This window comes from Manis javanica, unplaced genomic scaffold, assembly GCF_040802235.1.
Source record: "Manis javanica isolate MJ-LG unplaced genomic scaffold, MJ_LKY HiC_scaffold_25, whole genome shotgun sequence".
Lineage (NCBI taxonomy): Eukaryota > Metazoa > Chordata > Mammalia > Pholidota > Manidae > Manis > Manis javanica.
In genome coordinates this window covers 1,019,205-1,038,260 of record NW_027332171.1, presented here as the reverse complement: position 1 = coordinate 1,038,260, position 19,056 = coordinate 1,019,205, and the positions used below count along the sequence as shown (strand labels likewise).

Below are 19,056 nucleotides of genomic sequence, written 5' to 3'. Positions count from 1 at the left end.
ACTTGGCCATTCCATTCCAGTCCTCCTGCGCACTCTTTTCCAATAAGGCCCCTCTTCCCCGCACCAGCAGAAGCTGCCATCTCAACCTCAACTCCCCGCTGGATTCAGGGTCACACTTTGGGGGAAGAGGAGGGGCTGGAGCTCGCTCAGAAAGGGGGAACTGCTCTGCCAAGTTGCTTCATTCCTCGATAGCCACGTCTTCCTTTCTAGCGTACATAAATATTCTGGAAAGGTGGCAGGGAAAGGTGTCGTCTTCTTCAGGAACTTGGCGGGAGGGAAGCCAAGAGAGGGTCAGCGGAGGGGCCGGCGGAGGGAAAGCGGGGCGGCGACTGGCAGGATCCCAGGGAACTCCTGAAGTCCGCTGTCTTCCTGTGATTACAGCAACACGCGGGCCGCAGCTGCAGAACGTCAGCGTGTCAAGTCCCTGGGGCCCAGTGCCCGCCGGCTGCCCCGGGCAGTGCTTGGACCGCGACGAGCGCGCTCCAGGGCATTCCGCCAACAAACGCAGCTCCCCAAAGCCAGGTCTCATTTTTAAATTGAAAAGAGAATATTCGCCCGAACAGGGACTTGAACCCTGGACCCTCAGATTAAAAGTCTGATGCTCTACCGACTGAGCTATCCGGGCTCTTACGAGCACGAACGCTCATGGGAAAAAAGAAGGCGTCTCAGAGCCTACAACCACGCCGAAATTCTTTTGTGTATGGTTCCACCTGGTTTCAACCTGTAGGTCCCACGCGAGGGGAGGTTGGAGGGAAGGGGGCAGGTGGTTCTTTGGCACCTAAAGGCAAATTTCTTAAATAAAACAGGACACACGCCTTTTATTTGGCGACTCCTCAGCAAACGTGAATCCCGTGCTCTGCAGAATCCTGCAGAGGAAGGAGGAGCCGCTGTGCGCTGTCTGCATCCCGCGCCCGGCTTTGCCCCTCACTCCTAGGGCACGAGCCGGAGGCCACAGCCGTGTTATAGGCATCGAGCTGCCCTTTCTTACGTGGAGCGCCACTTGGCAACTCCTTGTCCCCTCCCCAGGTGCCCACCTCAAAATGGAAGGGCCAGGCGGCTTAGCAGAGGCAGAAGATCCAGCATATCCGGTCAGAAGCCGCCGCCGCGGCCGCTCGCGGGGAGATAAGGGAGAGCGCGCCCCCTGCTCTCCCCGCCCCGGTCAGAAACTATATTAGGACGAACTGATTTCAGAAGAGACTGGGGAGTTTCTTATTCTCAACATCTTGCAGTTTACAGAACACATTTACATCCATCAGCTGCCTTGGTTTCATCACAACCAGACAAGAGCGCGCGGCGATCACCAGGAAACACCCTAGGAATCAGACATCCTCTTGTCCAGAGGCTTCCAGAATTGTCCACATTAGTCTGGGATGGGGGTGGAGTATTTGGAGGCTCTGGACTGGGTCCTAATTTAAAAACAAAAACCTTGTTAAGATGATGAGCCACTCCACTCAAGGTATGCAGTGCACACCTGGGGAATGCCTTCTTTTTGGCCAGCCACTAGGCTGAGACACAGGGAGAGGGAAGATCCAGTCTTCACCTAAAAATTCCAGGCGGGGGTGGGGGTGAGGGGTCAAATCGGAGACATAATTGCTTTTTTTAATATGCCCGCCTCTTTCTGTTAAACTGCCTCAATGCTAGCTGATGAGGGATTTCATCCCCCATATTTGGGGTTTCCTCAGTGGAAGGAAGCATTTTGATAAAAGACTCGAAAAATCTGATGAGTATCCATAAGAAGGAAAACAAAACGGGAATAGATTGGGCAGTTCAAAGTTTGCATGAAGTATATCGGTATGTGTGACTGCGAATTTTACTGTCAACTTGGCTAGGTTATGGTGCCCAGGCATTTAGTCAACACTCCTAGGAAAAATTGGGTGTCTTGCCAATGGGCTTCAGCCCCGGAAAAGTCGCTATGGATTCAGTGTGACCAAAGAAATGACAGTAGAACGTTCTTGGGGTGAAAGGGTTATACCCAACTTTACTTCCACGGTGGCAGGTCAATCACTAAAATCCCATTCACTCAGAGCGAGTCTGCATGCAGCAAGCCGGTCTCTGCCTATGGGCCTCTCTACCCACACAGCCGTCCTCTGTCCCTTTGTCCTCGGCGCTGCCACCACTCTAGCTGCTGCTCTGCTCTCCTGCAGCCTTGCAACAGTGCCACCGAGTCACCTAGAGCACTGGGAGGAGTTCTATAGAGTCAATAGCAACGTATTGCCCACACATGTGTAGTGAGCCAGCCAACCAGGGCCAGGTGGGAATCCTGGCCACAGGAACATTATTTTATCCACATTGGGCCTTTGGCATAAAAGGGTAAACCCTGCCATTTCCAGCCTGAAGACGAAAGGTTAATCCCAGGGGGGAACACTTAGGATCCAAGTAAGAGGCCGGGAGAAAACAGAGTGTCCCCGCTGCAATCACCATTCCCGCCCGCCTGGCATACACCCGCCCACTTTTAAAGGCAGTTCTAACTTCTTTTTTCTCTCCCAGGTTCTACTCTTCCTGCCTTCTAATCATTACTCTGTGTTACCAAAGCACTTTCGTGTTCTTTTAAAGAGCTGGTCCCCGCTCCACCCATAGTAGGTCCACAGTGCAGGGGAGGTGAAGCGCTGGGGCGGTGCTGTTCCCCAGGAACTTCCCCTGGAGGGTGGCAGTTAGGCTGAGTTTTCAAAGGGGCTTAGCGCGGAAGAGGAGGGCTTGGTTGGAGGGAAAGGGATGTGGCACTCTAGGCGGGAACAGCACGTGCAAAGGCCCAGGGGATTGAAGGGATCTGTGATATGAAAGCAGTGGCACTTGAGGATGAGAAGTGGGAACAGGTGGGCTCAGCCCGCAAAAGGCGGAGTGGGCGAATGAGCAGAGATGGCGCCGCGCAGCGCGGGGGCACGTGTGCTCTGGGGGAGCCGAGGCCCGGGGTGGGGTGGGAGCACGTGGAGTTCAGAGCGGAGGGAGGGTGTGATGCACGATAGTGGCTTGCAAAGCAGAAAATAAAAAATGCAGTTAAAATTGAATTCAGAGATTCTCTATGTCAGGTTTGGGCCATGTTCTCATCATATTGTATTTTAAAAAATTGAATTCAGAAAAACAATGAATATGTGTTCCATGCTGTATCTGGGACATGCTTATACTGAACAATATTCGTGGTTTCTCTGAAATTCAAATTTAACTGAGCGTCCTGTACTTGATTTGGGAACCTAGTCTGGGCAGAAACCACAAAGGGCCTCCGATCCCTCCCCAGTCTCCATCCCCAAAAGCTGTCCTAGGTCCTTGGTATTGTTAAACCAGCTGGCCCGAGCCCAGATCGAGGACTGCTCTGGTGGAGAGGGGGTCCAGGCTGTCGCCATCCTCGTGGAGCCCCTGCGCGTCCCGGGGCCGAGCACGCTGCCCAGGCGGTGCAGACCAGCGCCCCGCGCGCGCCGCTCGGAGGACGCCACCTCCCGAAGCAGAGCCGGGACGAGCTGACCTTTCACCCGCGGAGAGAGGTTCCAGCGCCGGCAGCAAACGGATCGCCGTGGGAAACAGGAAAGAAGGAGGGAGGGCTGGGATGTTCACGGCGTGCCGCGCGCAGCCTGCGGGGAGGACGCGGTTTAAGGCAGGCCCCAGATCAGGGAACAGATGCTTCCTTTATTCTGAGCAGTTTAAAAAGAACGACATAAATGCCTTTTCGGTTTCCAGTTTCGTCCCTCTTTTACATCCAAAGGAAAGAAAAAGCCGACCCGCCCTTGTCGGTCTACCCCAAGCTCGTTACCAACCAATCACGTGTGAGTGAGAAAGCTCACCGGGGCGGTGACCGGGGAAAAAAGGCCGGCGCTGCCTGCTGCCGCAGAGAAAGAGGCCCGAGGATCTACTGCTGCTCATGGGGCCTAGAATCGCTGCCAAAACCCGGGATTGAACCAGGGACCTTTATGCTCTTCTGTCTAATACTCTCCTAACTGAGCTATTTCAGCAATTTTTCAAGGGTTTTTGTGCATATCTATAGTAAAACAATATTTGCCCTTTGTAACAAAAAATACGTTCAGCTGGAGATGGGCATGTAACAAAGATTACAGAGGTGATGAGGCAAGGCCTCTGTAAGCAAGAAGTAGTAAATAGTTATACTTTTTATTAGTTGTTTTTTAATTGCCCTGCAATTTGCTTTTCTCGTGTAAAAAGAAATCATGTACTTTTTTCATGTCAGTTATGCGTGACTATTTCATTCTTTATAGCCCATGCAATATTGGATTGTATGGATATAAAATAATCCATTTAATCAGATTCCTAATAGAGAAAATCTTAATCTTTGTTTCTAGTTTTCATTATTAAAAACGATACTGCAATAACATACCTTGTGTGTTGTTTTTCTTGTGAGGAAGCAGATATTGCAAGGTTATAAGACATGAACATTTTGAATTTTTCAGCTATTGTCAAACTGGACTCAAGAAATGTATAGAAGACAATATGAAGGCCATTTATTTGTGAACCCTACAAATTTGAATGTTCAGTGTTAACCTCTAGATGAGTTAATAGAAAGAGTTATATATGTATATTGAAAGCACTGATGTGCTAAACCTAAATATTTAAAATAGGCCTCAATTTCTGTAATTCCATCTTAGCACTTTCAAAATTTAAAATATGTAGACACTGTCAACATGGAATTGGCTCAGACCTCTCTAACTGAGAAACAAGCTGTAGTTTAATAATTTCCCCTAAGATGCTGATTTTATTCCACCTCCCATTTCATAATTTTGCATCCCTTGCATTCATATAATTGTCCTAGCCCTAACTGAATCAGCATCACTGCAGATGGGGTTCAGGATCATACATTTTTAAAGTTAACCAGGTGATTTTAATGTGCAGCTTCTCTTAGCATCCCACTCATCTGTTCTTGGAAAAATGTAGCTGTTAGGTACAGACTTGTGTTTTGTTTTGTTTTTTATTAAGGTATCATTGATAAACAATTGTGTTAAGGTTTCACATGAGCAACATTGTGGTTGTTACGTTTACCCATATTATCAAGACCCCCCACACCCCATTGCAGCCACTGTCCTTCAGCATAGTAAGACGCTATAGAGTCACTGCTTGTCTTCTCTGTGCTATACTGCCTTTCCCGTGAACCCCCCTAACATTATGTGTGCTAATCATAATGCCCCGTAATCCCCTTCTCCCTCCCTCCTCACCCACCCTGTACACTCATGTTTTAAAGTGCCTACTCAACTTCTCCATAAGGACCTCCAATCCAGAAGGTCCAAAAATGAGCCAATCTATCCCTCTAAACTAGTTTATCTTACTGCCATCTTCCATATAAATTTCCCAGCCAGAAAAATAAAATTGCTCTCTTCGCCCAATCTCCACCCATAATCTTGCCCAAATGCTGTTCATTCCAGTTCAGTATCTTTGGAATCATTCCACTTTTCTTCATTCTCACATCTTCTCCAACTTCTTGACCTTCTTATGCATAAGGCATGTTCCACTGTGGAACCCATCATTCTGCTTTAAAATTCTTCACTGGCTCCCTAGTTGAACATGAAACCCTATCAGAGTTCTCTCCTTGACCTTAAGCTCTAGCCATCCATGCAGCCACCCAGACTCTGGACTTTGCTCTTCAGCTTTGTTCATGCAGTATTTTATACATTTCCCTTCTCCTAACCTCCATTAAACCCGCAACTCCCAACTCAGATACATTCTCCCAGTTCTAGAAGCCTTCTCTGGCATGTCTCTACCCCCTTTCCCCACCCCCTAGTGTTTTCACATCACTTCTCAAACTAGGTTGTAATTGCCTGTTTATCTGAACTTTCTTTCCATTTGCGTTGCTTATGTGTTACCTAATGAGGGAGTAAATGGTTAGTGACTCGATGAATGAACGAAAGCCATTTCTAGCCATATCTCAGAACCAGTCGGTTTTACTAACTTCTAAAATCACTGGTCAAACTCAGATGTGACTTATGCAAGGCTATTTATAGATTTCTGATCTCTTTAGTTCTTGCCTTTAAAGATGCCTTGTCTGGCCACCCTGCCTCCTTCCCCTGAGGAATCAATGTGAACCAAAGAGGGGCACTTAACTTGACAAGATAGTACAGAGGAAAGCCTGAGAATATGACTGCAGCTTGTTTGATGATTTTTGGAAGGGAAAGCCATTAAAAGCTTGGAATGCTGTCCACAGAGCAGGACAAAGTATTGGGCAAAAGCTTTATATGCTTTTAGAAGCTCTAAATTTTTATAACAATCTTAAGAGTTTCACAAGGTATACACTGAATTATTAATTTCTGAGTTTTCTACACACCTTCTAGCACCATCCCACAGGTTGCTTTTCACTTACATGTTAAACTTGACATGTGTAAGTTTAACATTTTTTTTGTGGGACTTGAGAGGTCCCTGACAAGTGTAAGAATTTATAATTTTGCCGAGTCATAACTTTGAATCATGAGTGTGGTAGACCCCACAGGATCCACACTCCCAACCCCTCATGTCATAATAACCCATTAAAGGACCAAAGGAGAGATTCTAAAATGTTTCAGGCACATCTGATTGCCCCTTGGAGGAAGGTATATACCACAGTGCTCAAGATCGCTGGACGCAGCTCTCACCAGCATCAAGTTTTTACTGCAGAGGTTTTCAGCCCACTAGGAAAAAACTGTTGCTGAAATGGAACATCAAGCCCAGCAGTGAGTATCTGGAAAATGACTGGGACAGACATGTGGCCTTCCCATGAACCAGGCTAAAAAACAACCCTGTCAACATAGCCAATTTGGGGACATGCAAGCCTTGAGAAATCAGGGAGTCTGGAGGCTGAACTTCAAGTATGACCCTTCCTTCGGGTAGATCCCCAAAATGGTACTATTCAAATTAATAAGCCTCTGGAAAAAGAAACGTGCCTTTCTGCATGATGTGACACAAATGCCTTAACTATTAGCTGCCTTCCAACCCATTTTTTTTCTAAACAAAAGGGAGATGTTTATGTAAAGGTCATAACTCTGGGGTTAAACAAACCCAGTTTTGAATTCCAACACTGTGACTAACCCATCAGCCATGTGATTTGAGAAGTTATTTTAAATGAGGATTTTCAGGGCCTTTCTTCATGGTCAACATGACAATTTTAACACTTACCTCTGAAAATTGGGTAAGTGTAAGCCAGACAATGTTCAGAAGTCCTATCTTAGCACCCTGGACACAGAAGCAGATGCTTAGTAAACATGCAGGCCCTGTGCTTGCTGATGCGCCTCCAGACCTCTGATTACTTAGCCTACCCTCTCCCCTCCCTGAACTTTAGAAAAAACCTAAACAAGCATTTTTCCAGTCCTTGCTTCTCTCCAAGGTGTTCAAATCAATACTCAATTGCTTATGTTTCAAAATGGAAAATTTGAATCCCTACGTGGAATAGCTTATGAATCTTAGCGTCTAAATGGGCAAAAGAAATTCAAGAAAACTTTTTTTTGTGTTGAAACAGGTCCAGTAGCAAGAACACTTGAACTGTTCCCCCCTATGCCACTGTGGGGCACTGAGGATGACATTTCCACTGAGGCAGAAGGGGCTGTTAAAACTACTCTTCTGTTCCTGGGCCTTCCACAACTTCCTTAACAGCTGAAACATCTGGAAATCCATACCCAGTTTTTTTTTTAGTTTCTCACTAATGTCAGGCTCCCAGGAACATTCCAGAGGCGGGCCTGGTCTCCAGCAACCTCCCCACCCCTACTTCATACCTAGGAAGAGTAGAAGCGAATCAGACAAACAATATGGCTTTTTAAAAATTATTTAATTTAGTAGTTTTCTTGGAAAAAAAACAGTAAGGCAAAACAACGGAAAATATATATAGTTTTGTTTTGATGTGACTTCATCTCACCTGAAGGACTCAAAGCCTCTCCATTAGCAGGAATCTGACTGGGGGTCAGGCTGGAAACGTAGTGCTGATGATGGAGGAAGAAAGGGAGATAAAGCTGGGAAGTTCAATGTCCTTGGGGAATTGCCACTCTGTCTGAAGGCCCCCGATTAGGTCACGGCTCCTTGGGCTCCTTGAAAGATGCCCTGGCACAATCCCTTGCTTGTGCTGGGAATCGGGGTCTGGGGCATAAATTCCCAGCAGCTGCCCCTCCGTCAAGTTTATCACAGCCAGGAAGGGAGGGACGGTGGGGAAGGAATAAGTACTGATTTACCCAGTATAAGTCCAATGTCCGTGGAGAGAGGGCTTCCTATCTGGAATGATATTTTGCCCTAGGACCCACACTGGCTGAGGCTCAGCAGTTAGGAACAGAAACAAAAAACACTAACAAAAAGCATACAAGGAAGGCACCTCAAATTGTGATCCTCAACCGAGGGTGGGTGGCACGGGGGGTAGGTTTTGGAACAAGACTACTAACACACACACAGAACAGGATATGCAGGAAGCCAGGGCCCAGCGGAGCTGGTCTCCTACCCACCCACGCGATGCTGCTCTCGGGCCGGTACCTAGGAAGAAGGTTCTTGTGGGAATCAGCAGTGGGAGCTGTGATTTGGACCGAGAGAGTGGAATTAAACTGGAAGTCACCCTCTTGGCTTTCCACCCATACTCTTCCTAACAAAAGAAGGAAAAAAGGCAGGAAAGAGGTTAGGATTTCATTTTCAAGACTCAGGTACGTAGGTGAGCAGAGTGGACACCCCAATATATAAACCAGGGATAAAGTCCCAGTTCATTAAGTGCTGGCCGTGATCCTGCTCAGGTTCCACATCTGTCTGTCCCTATCAGATGGAAAACAGGAAGCTCCAGTCCGCATCAGTGTGTCCAAGAGAGTCCCAGGGAGACAAGTGATATCAAAAAACAAGACTCTTAATGGGAAGAAGGAAAATCAAACAGAAAAATTAGATTTTCTCTACATATATATAATATACAGATATTTAACACATTATTCCAGAGGTGGCTCCAGTCCATGGGGCTTGAGAGATGGTGAAAACTACTCCAGATTCACTCCTTCTCTCAAATTCTGAAGTACATCAGGATGGGGCAGGTAATGCTTGCTCCACACTGGGCACAGACCCAGCTGGGCGGTGTACCAAGAAAGAGAAGGGAAGCAAGAAAGACAAGGATGGGGCGAGGAGGAACTGGGAAAGCAAAGGTGGTTGGCAGTCTTCTTCTGTCCTGCCTGGTGTTCCCAGAAGTTCTCCGCCTGAGGAAGTCTGTCAAACCCCTTCGTGAGGATACTGCAACCCTCCTACCAAACCACAGAAGTGGCCTCCAGTCGCTAGCAAAGATGGAGAACAGCAGAAGTGTGTTACGCAAGTGAAGACAGAAACTTCCAAGAATGTAACTGAATATTCAACCTCACAGAACACACCCTGTCACAGTGTTCCAATACAGTGGCTCTCTCTGTGCACGGACGCCTCATTCCCACTGACCTCACATGGGAACACATTTCATAGCGCTGCGGCTAAGCTCCTCTGCAAACATTCATGATGGCTCTGCTAGTTAAGTCTTAACATGTTGCTTTCTAAAGGAACTTCTAAAACCAGCTCTTGCTGTGAACAGCACCAAAATGCCCCTGAATCATAATCTTGCGTAGCTCTTGGATGAGCAGGTACTACGGGGGTGGGGGGGGGGGTGAGTGACGTCATCTCAGACGGGGTCAGCGGTTGAAGCCGAGAGTGCTTCACTGTGCGGGCGAGGACCTACGCTAACCTTCAGCCACTTAGCCTCTCCCCACCAAACACAGGTCTCTAGTTGTCGATTTCAGTTTCAATCAGCTAAGGCAACCAGCCAATCACCACCACGGGCATCTGCGTCGGGTGATTGATTTGGAAAAAATGATTGGTTAAGACAGACAAACTTGAGGAAAGCCCTGGGTAAGAGTCACAAGTGCCAGCTCTCCTGCACATCCTCTGTCCTCTTCTCCTTTGGATCCTCCTCCTTTTCGTTACTGTGGTTCAGAAAATGTCCGGGCATGAGTTCCAGTCCTGTTTTTCTTTACACTCCCAGTATCCTCCCCTATAAATATGGGTCAACTCCTTGGTGACAGGGTCCTTCTTGCGCTCAAACCACAGTGCCTTATAGGGGTCGTAGGGTGTGCCTGAAAGGGAAGGGGGGTAAAGCGAAACAGAATTAGAGTGGAAAACACGTGCTTCTCCCCACATGCCGAAACAGAGAGGGGGGACGCTCGTTACCATCCTCCGTGGCTCTCACAGCTTCTGCTTCTCTCTTCTTCCTGGAAAGTCTCTGCTTCTCCTCCAGGCGCTGCTTCTCCGCATTGGCTTCATCCCAGCGCCCATTCTCCATCAGCCTCTGGTCGGGCCGCAGCCGGCTGTCTGTGGGGGCAGTGCCACTTTCCCAGGCGTTGAGAGTTAGGGCAAGCTCTGAGAAGTAGTACATGTTTTCTGCATTCTTCCTGGAAGTATTAGATGAGAAAGAGAAAGGGTAATGCCAGAGCCTGAACCCTACTTAAGGAGCCACAACTAAGTATACTGCCAACAGACCACACCACCAAGGCCGTCGTTCTACAGACGGGACTCGAGGACCACCAGGTCAGGTTCCCCTACGAGGGGCCCAAACTGGACCATTCCTGTCCCCTCCTCAGCATCACTCATTTCAATAGTTTACTGGGCTTGTGTTGTGCTCAGCTGAAATTAGGAAGAAATTCAAAAGGAAAAATGGTACATTCTTCTAAATGACAATTCCTTATTCCTCTTTGCTTTCGTTTAAATTATCCCCCTTTCTAGGGTAATCTTAGCTATTGCTACAGACTGAACATATGAGACAATGACAGGAGACAAAAGGCCTCCATCTTAATTTACTTCCAAAGTCCTGTCCATGGCCCGCGGGAGCTTTATACTGCTGCTGGGCTCAGCTTTAGGTTACATAGTTAACAGGTGTGGGCATTTTTCACCTTTAGCTGATTCTGGGTAGTTTTGCTCTAAATGACAGAAAAATATCCATCTGATTCACAATCCAAAAGACCTGGAAAGCACCAAATGTTTTCTGGCAGATGTTGGTTGAACTTTCTTGGGACAAGGCATGCTACAACTCATATCCCACAGTGACACCCTTCCGGTAATCCCTCCAAACGTTCCGATTTCCCTTGCTCAGTCCTCACATACAAGTGGGAAGAAGGCAGATGCCATCAACACGGTGCCAGGGTTGACGTCGAAGTGTTACCTGGGCAGCAGGCACACTGATACTCACGGTAAAGGATTCCTTTTCCACAGCATGACCCTGCTTTCCTCTGCTTCATGGCCTCTCTGTCGAGCATCACCCCCATTCTCCCCAATGACTGGTTGTACTTTGAAACAATCCATTTTCTCATCCCAGGTCCCCAGAAGGGCAAAGTGAACTTTTCCTGATGGGTCTGTCACTTCCCCTGTCACCTACAAGGTTGGAGAGCAAGGCTTTGGAGGACAGCAGTCACACAGGTCAGCTTACCTGACTGTTCTAGAAAACAACGTCCTAGGGTAGATACTGCTGAAATCTTTTCACAACAAACACCGTGAAGCTAGCCAAAATCTTTCATTATATTTTCTTGAGCTGTTTAAAATAACTGAGCCGTGAGCTGAGGGTTTCATTATCATTTTGTTGTATAGGGACTTCGTTGTAATGTTTATATGTAGAAAAGGATCTGACTGGTACTCAGAATTCTTCTCTTCAGAAATGAGAGAAAGCCACAAACAAATTTAAATCCCCAAGTAGCCTTCACCCCACCCATCAAAAGTCCCAGCACGACTCCACTGTGGTGGTCACATGAAACTCTTGCTCAGACTTCCCAGGGGTCAAACTGCCCATGTCTCCTCTTTCTAATCCTTTTATTAGTCCTTCCTGTTTCCCATTTTCAATCTGTCACTGCTCTTGACTTTTATTCTATTTCTTGCCTTTCCCAGAAAAGAGGAGGATTTTGTATAGCCCCCTTTCTTGCTGACTTTCTCCTTTACCTCTCCTCTTTCTGAATCACCATGTGTATATTTAAGAGATATACATATATATATATATATATATATATATATATATATATATATATATATATATATACTTAAGTTGTCTGTCTGTCTGTCTGTCTGTCTGTCTGTCTATCCATCTATCCCAGGCCCCAAGGAGTAGGCTTTCTATGGGATACACACTAAGTGAAAAAAATTTACATTCCAGCTTCTCTTACCTTTCTTGCTACATCACGAGAGAAGTAACTATAAGGAACAAATTTAAGATTGCACTTGTCTCCCGTCTTGTGATTCACAATATCAATTTCTCCAGACTATAAAAGAGAAGCAGCATGGGGTGGTTTTAGTAAGACTGGGTGACTCGGGTATCAGCCAAGCCCCATGCCTTGCCGTTCCTGCCTTCTCAACCCCCCGGTCCAGGCCTCCCTCGGTGACGTCAGGCCTTGGCCAGCCTTGAGAGGCTGCTGAATCCCTTCCCTTTGCAACCATGGTATTCCAGGATGGAATCAGGACCAACTGACCTTTTGCTTTTTTTGGCCTGTGTGTCACATGTTAGGTGACATGCTTTGGTCTTCAGCACATACACTGATATTCACATAGTAATTTCGCTTTCCACACCAGTCCCCACCTTTACCCTTCTGCAACTCTGTGCTTCCATCAAAGCTCCCTACTCATAATTTCAAGGTCACATATGGCAGGCCTTTCTACACTTTATTCATTTCATTTTCTCCACCTTTCTACCTTTTGAATCCCAAACCACTTTTAGGTTCGGCTTAATCCCAACATCTACTGTGAGGTCTCTCCTGACTGCACAGACAGTATTCCTTCTTTTGTCTGAACTTACTGCATTCATGTCTTAGGAGCAAATTGACAAGTAATTAGGTATTACCTTAGTACACCTCTTACACCAACGTACTTGTTAAATACTTTTCAATCTGCACATCTTTGTCAGCTATCTCCAATGACACAATGACTCTTGGAAGGATACCTGATCTATCCACAGCTTGCCCACAATAATGTTGTGTACTGTTGTGGTGACTTTCTTCCAAGTGTAGTGGTGCCCTGTTGCATGGAAAATACAGTGGATGCTACCTGGAAGCAGAGAGAGGTACGCAAATTAAGCCAAACATTAAGAGGAAAAAAACAGCACCATGGTAGCTAGAAAAACAATGGATTGATTTTTGTCTACTGACATTTATTCTCAATATTATAAAAGGAAAACAATAAATCAAAAAGGATTTATAACCTTCTTACATGTTGGAGGCACTGAATTTTTTCACTTGATTTTTAAGTTTATGAATAAAATATAACAAAATGATGACAAACACAGCCTAGCTGGGAAACAACATTCTGCAATTGTAGAAATGAAAATCAAAGTAAAAGCCCCAGTCTTCCCACCAACTGTGCCCGCCATACCAGCGGCAAAATTTACAGGAACAGGTCATACCTGCCATAACGTGAATAAACACGACTGCCTCGTGGAAAGGAGCAGACACGGGTAGTCAGTACTGGGGACCAGGCCTACTGTCAGTGACGAGCTGTGTGACCTCACATGTACCACTTACCTAAGGGCCTTCACAATAAAAAGCAGCAGATGGAGCAGGGCCTTTTACTCACACAGAACTAGATTCAATCGTGGCTCTCCCACTCCCTGCATTTGTGATTCTGTGTTGTATAGCAACAGTTTGTCCGATCTTTGTCTGTGTTTCTGGGAGGGGAGGAAGCCTCTAAATTGTCGGAATTTCCCAAATGATAGCACTGTTTGTTAATCATGGGAACTCTGAACAGTTTATGCCAAGGAGGTGACGTCGTGGGCCCCTAGGCAGCCCAGTAGTGTCACTGACACAAAGGTCTAGCGGCTGGATGGCTGTTTCTTTCGCATTGTGAAACTGTGGTTCTTCTTAGGTTAGAGAACTTCAAAACTACAAAATAACACTTACGTAAATGCATCTCTTTAAACTTTAAGGCTACCACCTCGCTCTGATAACTAGAACTTGATGAGCAAATTCGTATTTATCCTGTTTCATGGTCTTTATCATTTTGCAAACTTCAATTATATTTTCTAGAGGCATTCTTCTTTACAGATTGCAAGAATTCTAACTTTTACAGCCTATTTTACAGAGACACTCAGACTCCCTGCCAGCACCTCAAAAAGCCACCTATCTGCCTACTCACTTACACCCCTGTCCATATCGCTTTCTTCAGTGACATCTACTGGCTTCACAATTACCCAGAGACGTGGGTGCCGCTGCAAATGTGAAAATTTCCCTGCGTGGGTTCTCCTTCCAAGTCATGCATCCAAAAATACGAAATAGCCATTCCATGGCCAATGTCTGGAAATCCCACTCTTATCCTCTGTATTCAGATTCCTGTCACTATGTCAATTTTGTTCAATGTCCCTACAAAGGCCAGCGTCTTTGTTTTGTTCACTTATGTCTCCCAAGCACCTACAACTGTATCTGGTAAGTGGTGGGTGCTCAGTATTAACAGATGGAGGCACTTAGCACAACACATCCTGGTGACTCGAATCCTTAAATAACTACCAAAGGTAATTTTTTAACTTTGAAAAAATTAGACCCACCACTCATATCATGTTCATATAGTTATTTACCTCTCAAAGAATTCTAATTAGTCAAATAATAGAGAAAATATATAGCACATCACTGGTAAGGTAGACTTCATGTTATTTTTTTAATGTACACAACCCTCCTTAGAATTAGAATCCATCCCTTAAGCAACCCCCAGGGGCCTCTGACTCTCTTTGCCATGGGGATAGTCACACTGTAATATGACCACTGACACCCTAGTTCTGCAAATCAAGTGTGAACAGCCCTGGTGTTTACTACTCTTAACCTAATACCGCTGACATTCTTAGCTTCAAAGACAGTGAGCAATTAGAACTTTTCCGAAGGTCTTCAGTGAGTAGCAAGACCAAAACCACTTACTCTCCTTTTCCTCTCAGGGCCTTTTTCATATTAACCATGAAGTCACAGAGTTAACACTTCTGTGTCTTTCCTCCTTTTAACATTACAAACATTTCTGGATTTTTTTTGGCTGATTCTAGTCTGCACTATACCTGCCATATTTGTGTTTCTGAAAGGGGAATTTATTCAAGAAGACCACACTGCAACAACGAAGCCCTGCAGACCTGCCTCATGAAAGCCTACAGCCCGAAAATGGAAAGCCATGTGAAACTCAAGCAGTTCCTGGGGGCTCTGTCTCTAGGGAGCTACTTCTTTCTTTCTCTGTCTGCTTCGGGTTTCTTTTGCTGTAGATCAGCATTCACTCTTCAGTACATCCATGGCCATATATGGCTGGTTATGTTCCAAGATATTTTTTTAATAATCTCCTTTTCCCTAAAGCACAGACTCCCTAACATTGCATATTAGGACTTCTATTCCCAGGCCAGTGTTTTTGATCATGCGACAAAATTAACTTGTAATGTGATATGGTCTTTGAAAATCAAGTTTCATCTTACCTGGAGTTCAGTCATTACATAAATGATACCTAAGCCGTCTGGTAGGGCAAGATTATGGGGGCGGGGGGCACTAGCCAAGGAAGGTAACCTTGTGGTCACAGAGTTCCGAATTTTAGGGAGGACCTGACTGGCAAGTAATGAGGACACACTCCAGTGAAGAGACAGAGTTTAAGAAACGCATGCTGGAATGTATATTCTAAAACAGTACTTAAAGATTCATTATATAGCCAAGAAGACACAGAATTCCTGACTGGACTGGCCCTTGCGGAGGCTCGTGCCCCTCGCTCACTGGAAGCCGGGAGGTTGAAGGAGCTGCCCGGTTAGCTCAGTTATGCCTCTGGTCTCCTGACTCGGACCCCAGTGACCTCCTCTGTCGTGCCAGAAAATCTTTCATTCCTGCAGCTCTGATCTGTACAAAGCTGACAGCCTTACCGAGGGGCATGATGGAGAGGTATTTGCCTCGAAACTTGCTGGTGATTTTGATTTCCTGACGCAATGTCCAGCCATTTTTGGACTCAGCATGGTGCGCAGCAGCGGGGGGATGATGACTCACCTTGAAGAAATCAGTGTTCACATTAAGGAGGAAAAAAGGAGACAGAAAAGATACTGCCTATTTATTGGCGACAAATACCCAAAATTCATACTTGACATTGTTACACCCATAAGCATAGGTAAACACCAGGGCCTACACAAGAAAGCAGTCTGGGGTGACAGGGACTGACATTTCTGCAAATGTAACACCAACGGGGATCAACCAAAAAATCATCCCTTTCTTCAAAAAGGAAATGCACCAGTCCCGCACACCCTTACCTGCTCACAGAGGGATCTGTACCCATTCTCCTCTAATCTGTCCAGCTCGAAGGTCTCCCCAAGAAGCGGGTTGAACGGCTTGCTGGTACGGAAGACAGTAGTGGAGTAGGAGGACACGGTGAAAGCTGCAACATAACAGAGCTGTTCTAGAGAGTTCTCACACTTTGCAGCTCGGTCTAGCAGCTCATGGTATTCCAGATCTTCAGTAAGGCGCTGAAGCATGGATAAGGGCTCATTAAAGTTCACCTGTCAGGAAAAGAACAGATATAAAAACTTTGCCCACACATCTATAAGAGACAATTTAGTTTTTTGCAGGTGAGAAACATATTGAGATGCAGGATGATAAAGCAAATCACTGGGAAGAGCAGAGGCCTTCACTCAGTAGAGCAGCCCTAAAATCCATTTTAGAAACCCATTCTCCCCGGCCAACTGTGCATGTCAGGTACACATCTCCATTTTCATTTCTTTTACTAACTAAGTTCTTTGAGATGGAAGCCATGCCTCTTCCATTCATGCTCAGCACTGCATATCCAAGAGCCACTGGTGCCTTGCCGAGACCATCATCAAACTGGTTTGAATGAATGAATAAAAAAGGAAATGTATTTAAGCACAAGTATACTCAGAGAGAAAACTAGGTATTTACAATTTTTGAAGGTTCTTGAAGAAGGAAAGAAAGGGCAGTAAATGATCAGTACAGGTGTGTTCTGATTAGCAAAAAGGAAATAAAACTAGTTAGCTGCCACTCCTGGACTAGACGACTGCTGAGTCTTAGTTCAGCTTCACATCAGGCCAGGATTCTGATTTCTTCTCTGAAGCTGGATAGTTGTGTTCTGGACCTGGAGTGCTCATAGCGGGGCAGAGAGGGGGCTGTGTTTCTACCTTTCAAGTTTTAGAGCCAATTTAAGGCACTTACCCACAGGATGAAGAAAGTGTGTGTTTGTGTGCTTGTTAGGGAGAAAGTGTTCTTTCATTCATTTATGCACTTAATCAGTCCACAAATATTTAAAGCCCTCCTGTGTACCAGACTCTGAACTACCCACTGGGTATAGAGAAGTAAACAAGAGAGACATTGTCCCCCTCACCCCAAAAGAGAGCTGCCTTCTAAATTGACTGTTTGGAATTTACTACTTAAGAAATTACTATGAAAAGGTTAGGTTTGCAGGCTAGCCCATAAAGCTTACTTAATCAGCAATACAGCTAAATAAGCCTGAATATTACTAGCCTGAGTTCTGAGTCCAGAAAACAGAGGAAGGAGGAAAAAATGTCTTTTCTCTTGAATGGAGCTGGGTTAAAGCAACATTTCAGTTAAGCAAACAAAAGCAACACTTTTCTTTCTTACATTCCAACCTCTTTCTTTGTATTTTTGTCTAACCTTCTACCTGCCGATCTTTGAGCCACATACAACCCTAATATTTACCATCCTCCCTATTAGGAAATATCCTGTAATTTTCACTATAACAAGCTCTGAACACAAACTATAAAGGAAAGAATTTCCTTGAGATGTCATCACCCAAAGATAACATTATTAGTATTTTCACACTTGTTTCTATGCTTTTATACATTATAAAAAATAAGTAATATACCAGCGACTGCTTTTTCTTTGAGAAATAGACCAAGCATTTGTCTGTGAAGATTTCCCGATCAACACAGAGCCACAGCACCGACACCAGAATGCTCTTCTTTTGGGAAGTAGGATCTCCCTCCCTCAAAACCATTTTCTCAACACTGAGGGACACTTAGAAAAAAACAGTGTGATAAGAAAAATGCACACTGAGGAACAACAGCCTGAAAAACTTGAATCTTCAAGTCTTTTTAGGCAGGGTACTTATTAACTACAACCAACAAGTCTCACTGGCAGAATCTCAGGGACATGGAGTAACATCTCCATGTGTTTTGAGGAAACCTGGGGGGGTTCTGGTGTGCTCCACTGGCGGCCACAAGACATACTAGCATTCCCTGGGCCTACAGTCAGTGCATCCTTAGGCCGTCACTGCTTTTCACACACACACACACACACAGTGCTGGGTGTGATGAGCCCTTACAAGTGCCAAGCTTTTCATATTGGTCATTTTATCACTCAGAGGCCGCACAGGGGAGCAAACAGATCTGCAAATTTAAAGTGGAAGGAAGAGGGAATTAATTATACAACTGATGGGGAGTTGGGCAGCCAAAAAAGACAACCTTGAGATTAGCACCAGCAGGAAGCCATAGCCACTGGTTGGTTGGAGGGACAAACAGAAGCAGTGGTATTACTGCAGTCTGAGGCACCTGGCAGAAGTGTTTTAAAACCTCAGGGGACTTGTTGGAGTGAAAGCTGGGGCCACACAGCTACTGGCAGGGCACTGCCCAGGGGAACGCAGTACTGGGGGAAGGGGACCCTGCAGCCTCTCCCTTCCTCCCTGCTCTGAACTCCTACAGCTGCCTCACACCGGTGTAGCCCAGCCAGGCACCAGCAGACAGGGAAGCCTGAGAAACACAGCCTGGAGGGATCAGCTTTCCTGTGACCCAGCAGAGCAGGGGAAGGGCGAGAACTAGATCTGCAGGCAAACAGGCGCAGGATTGCACGCTCCTGGTGGCAATGTCAACAAGGAACTACTGGTACACGACAGAAAGGTCACCTAGACTCAGAAGCTACTTCTCAGCAGGGCTTCTGAGGTGGCCATGACATGCCTTTCCAACCCGCCTTCCCATACTTCCTTCAGACACCAGGCAAGTGGGGCTTCTTTTTAGGCCCCCAGTAACCAATTTTATTTTTCTCCAGTATGCTTATGTAGGGCCTTTCCTTGCCTGGAGGCCAACATTTTTCTAACAAAAATCTTACATGCTTAAACATCAACTATTTGTTTTCCCAAACCCAGCTAATTAATTACTTCAACATTTGCTGAAGGGTATATATTATGTGCCAGGCACTG

At 45.8% G+C, this 19,056-nt stretch overlaps 1 protein-coding gene and 1 non-coding gene across 2 annotated transcripts in view; both read right to left on the bottom strand.

The window, feature by feature from the left end:
• Positions 1–552: 552 nt before the first annotated feature.
• Positions 553–625, bottom strand: TRNAK-UUU (transfer RNA lysine (anticodon UUU)). The gene has a single exon. It is a non-coding gene; the product is annotated as a tRNA-Lys (tRNA).
• Positions 626–7,704: 7,079 nt separating this feature from the next.
• The window catches only part of OSBP (oxysterol binding protein), a 29,947-nt gene continuing 18,595 nt past the window's right edge, over positions 7,705–19,056 (bottom strand). Inside the window, exons 8-14 of the mRNA XM_017670059.3 lie at positions 16,145–16,390; positions 15,767–15,887; positions 12,845–12,948; positions 12,075–12,170; positions 11,114–11,295; positions 10,099–10,319; positions 7,705–10,004 (exon numbers count right to left, since the gene is read on the bottom strand). Coding sequence (XP_017525548.3) covers positions 9,862–10,004; positions 10,099–10,319; positions 11,114–11,295; positions 12,075–12,170; positions 12,845–12,948; positions 15,767–15,887; positions 16,145–16,390 — 1,113 coding nt within the window. The 3' untranslated portion in view covers positions 7,705–9,861. The remainder of the gene's footprint in view (positions 10,005–10,098; positions 10,320–11,113; positions 11,296–12,074; positions 12,171–12,844; positions 12,949–15,766; positions 15,888–16,144; positions 16,391–19,056) is intronic.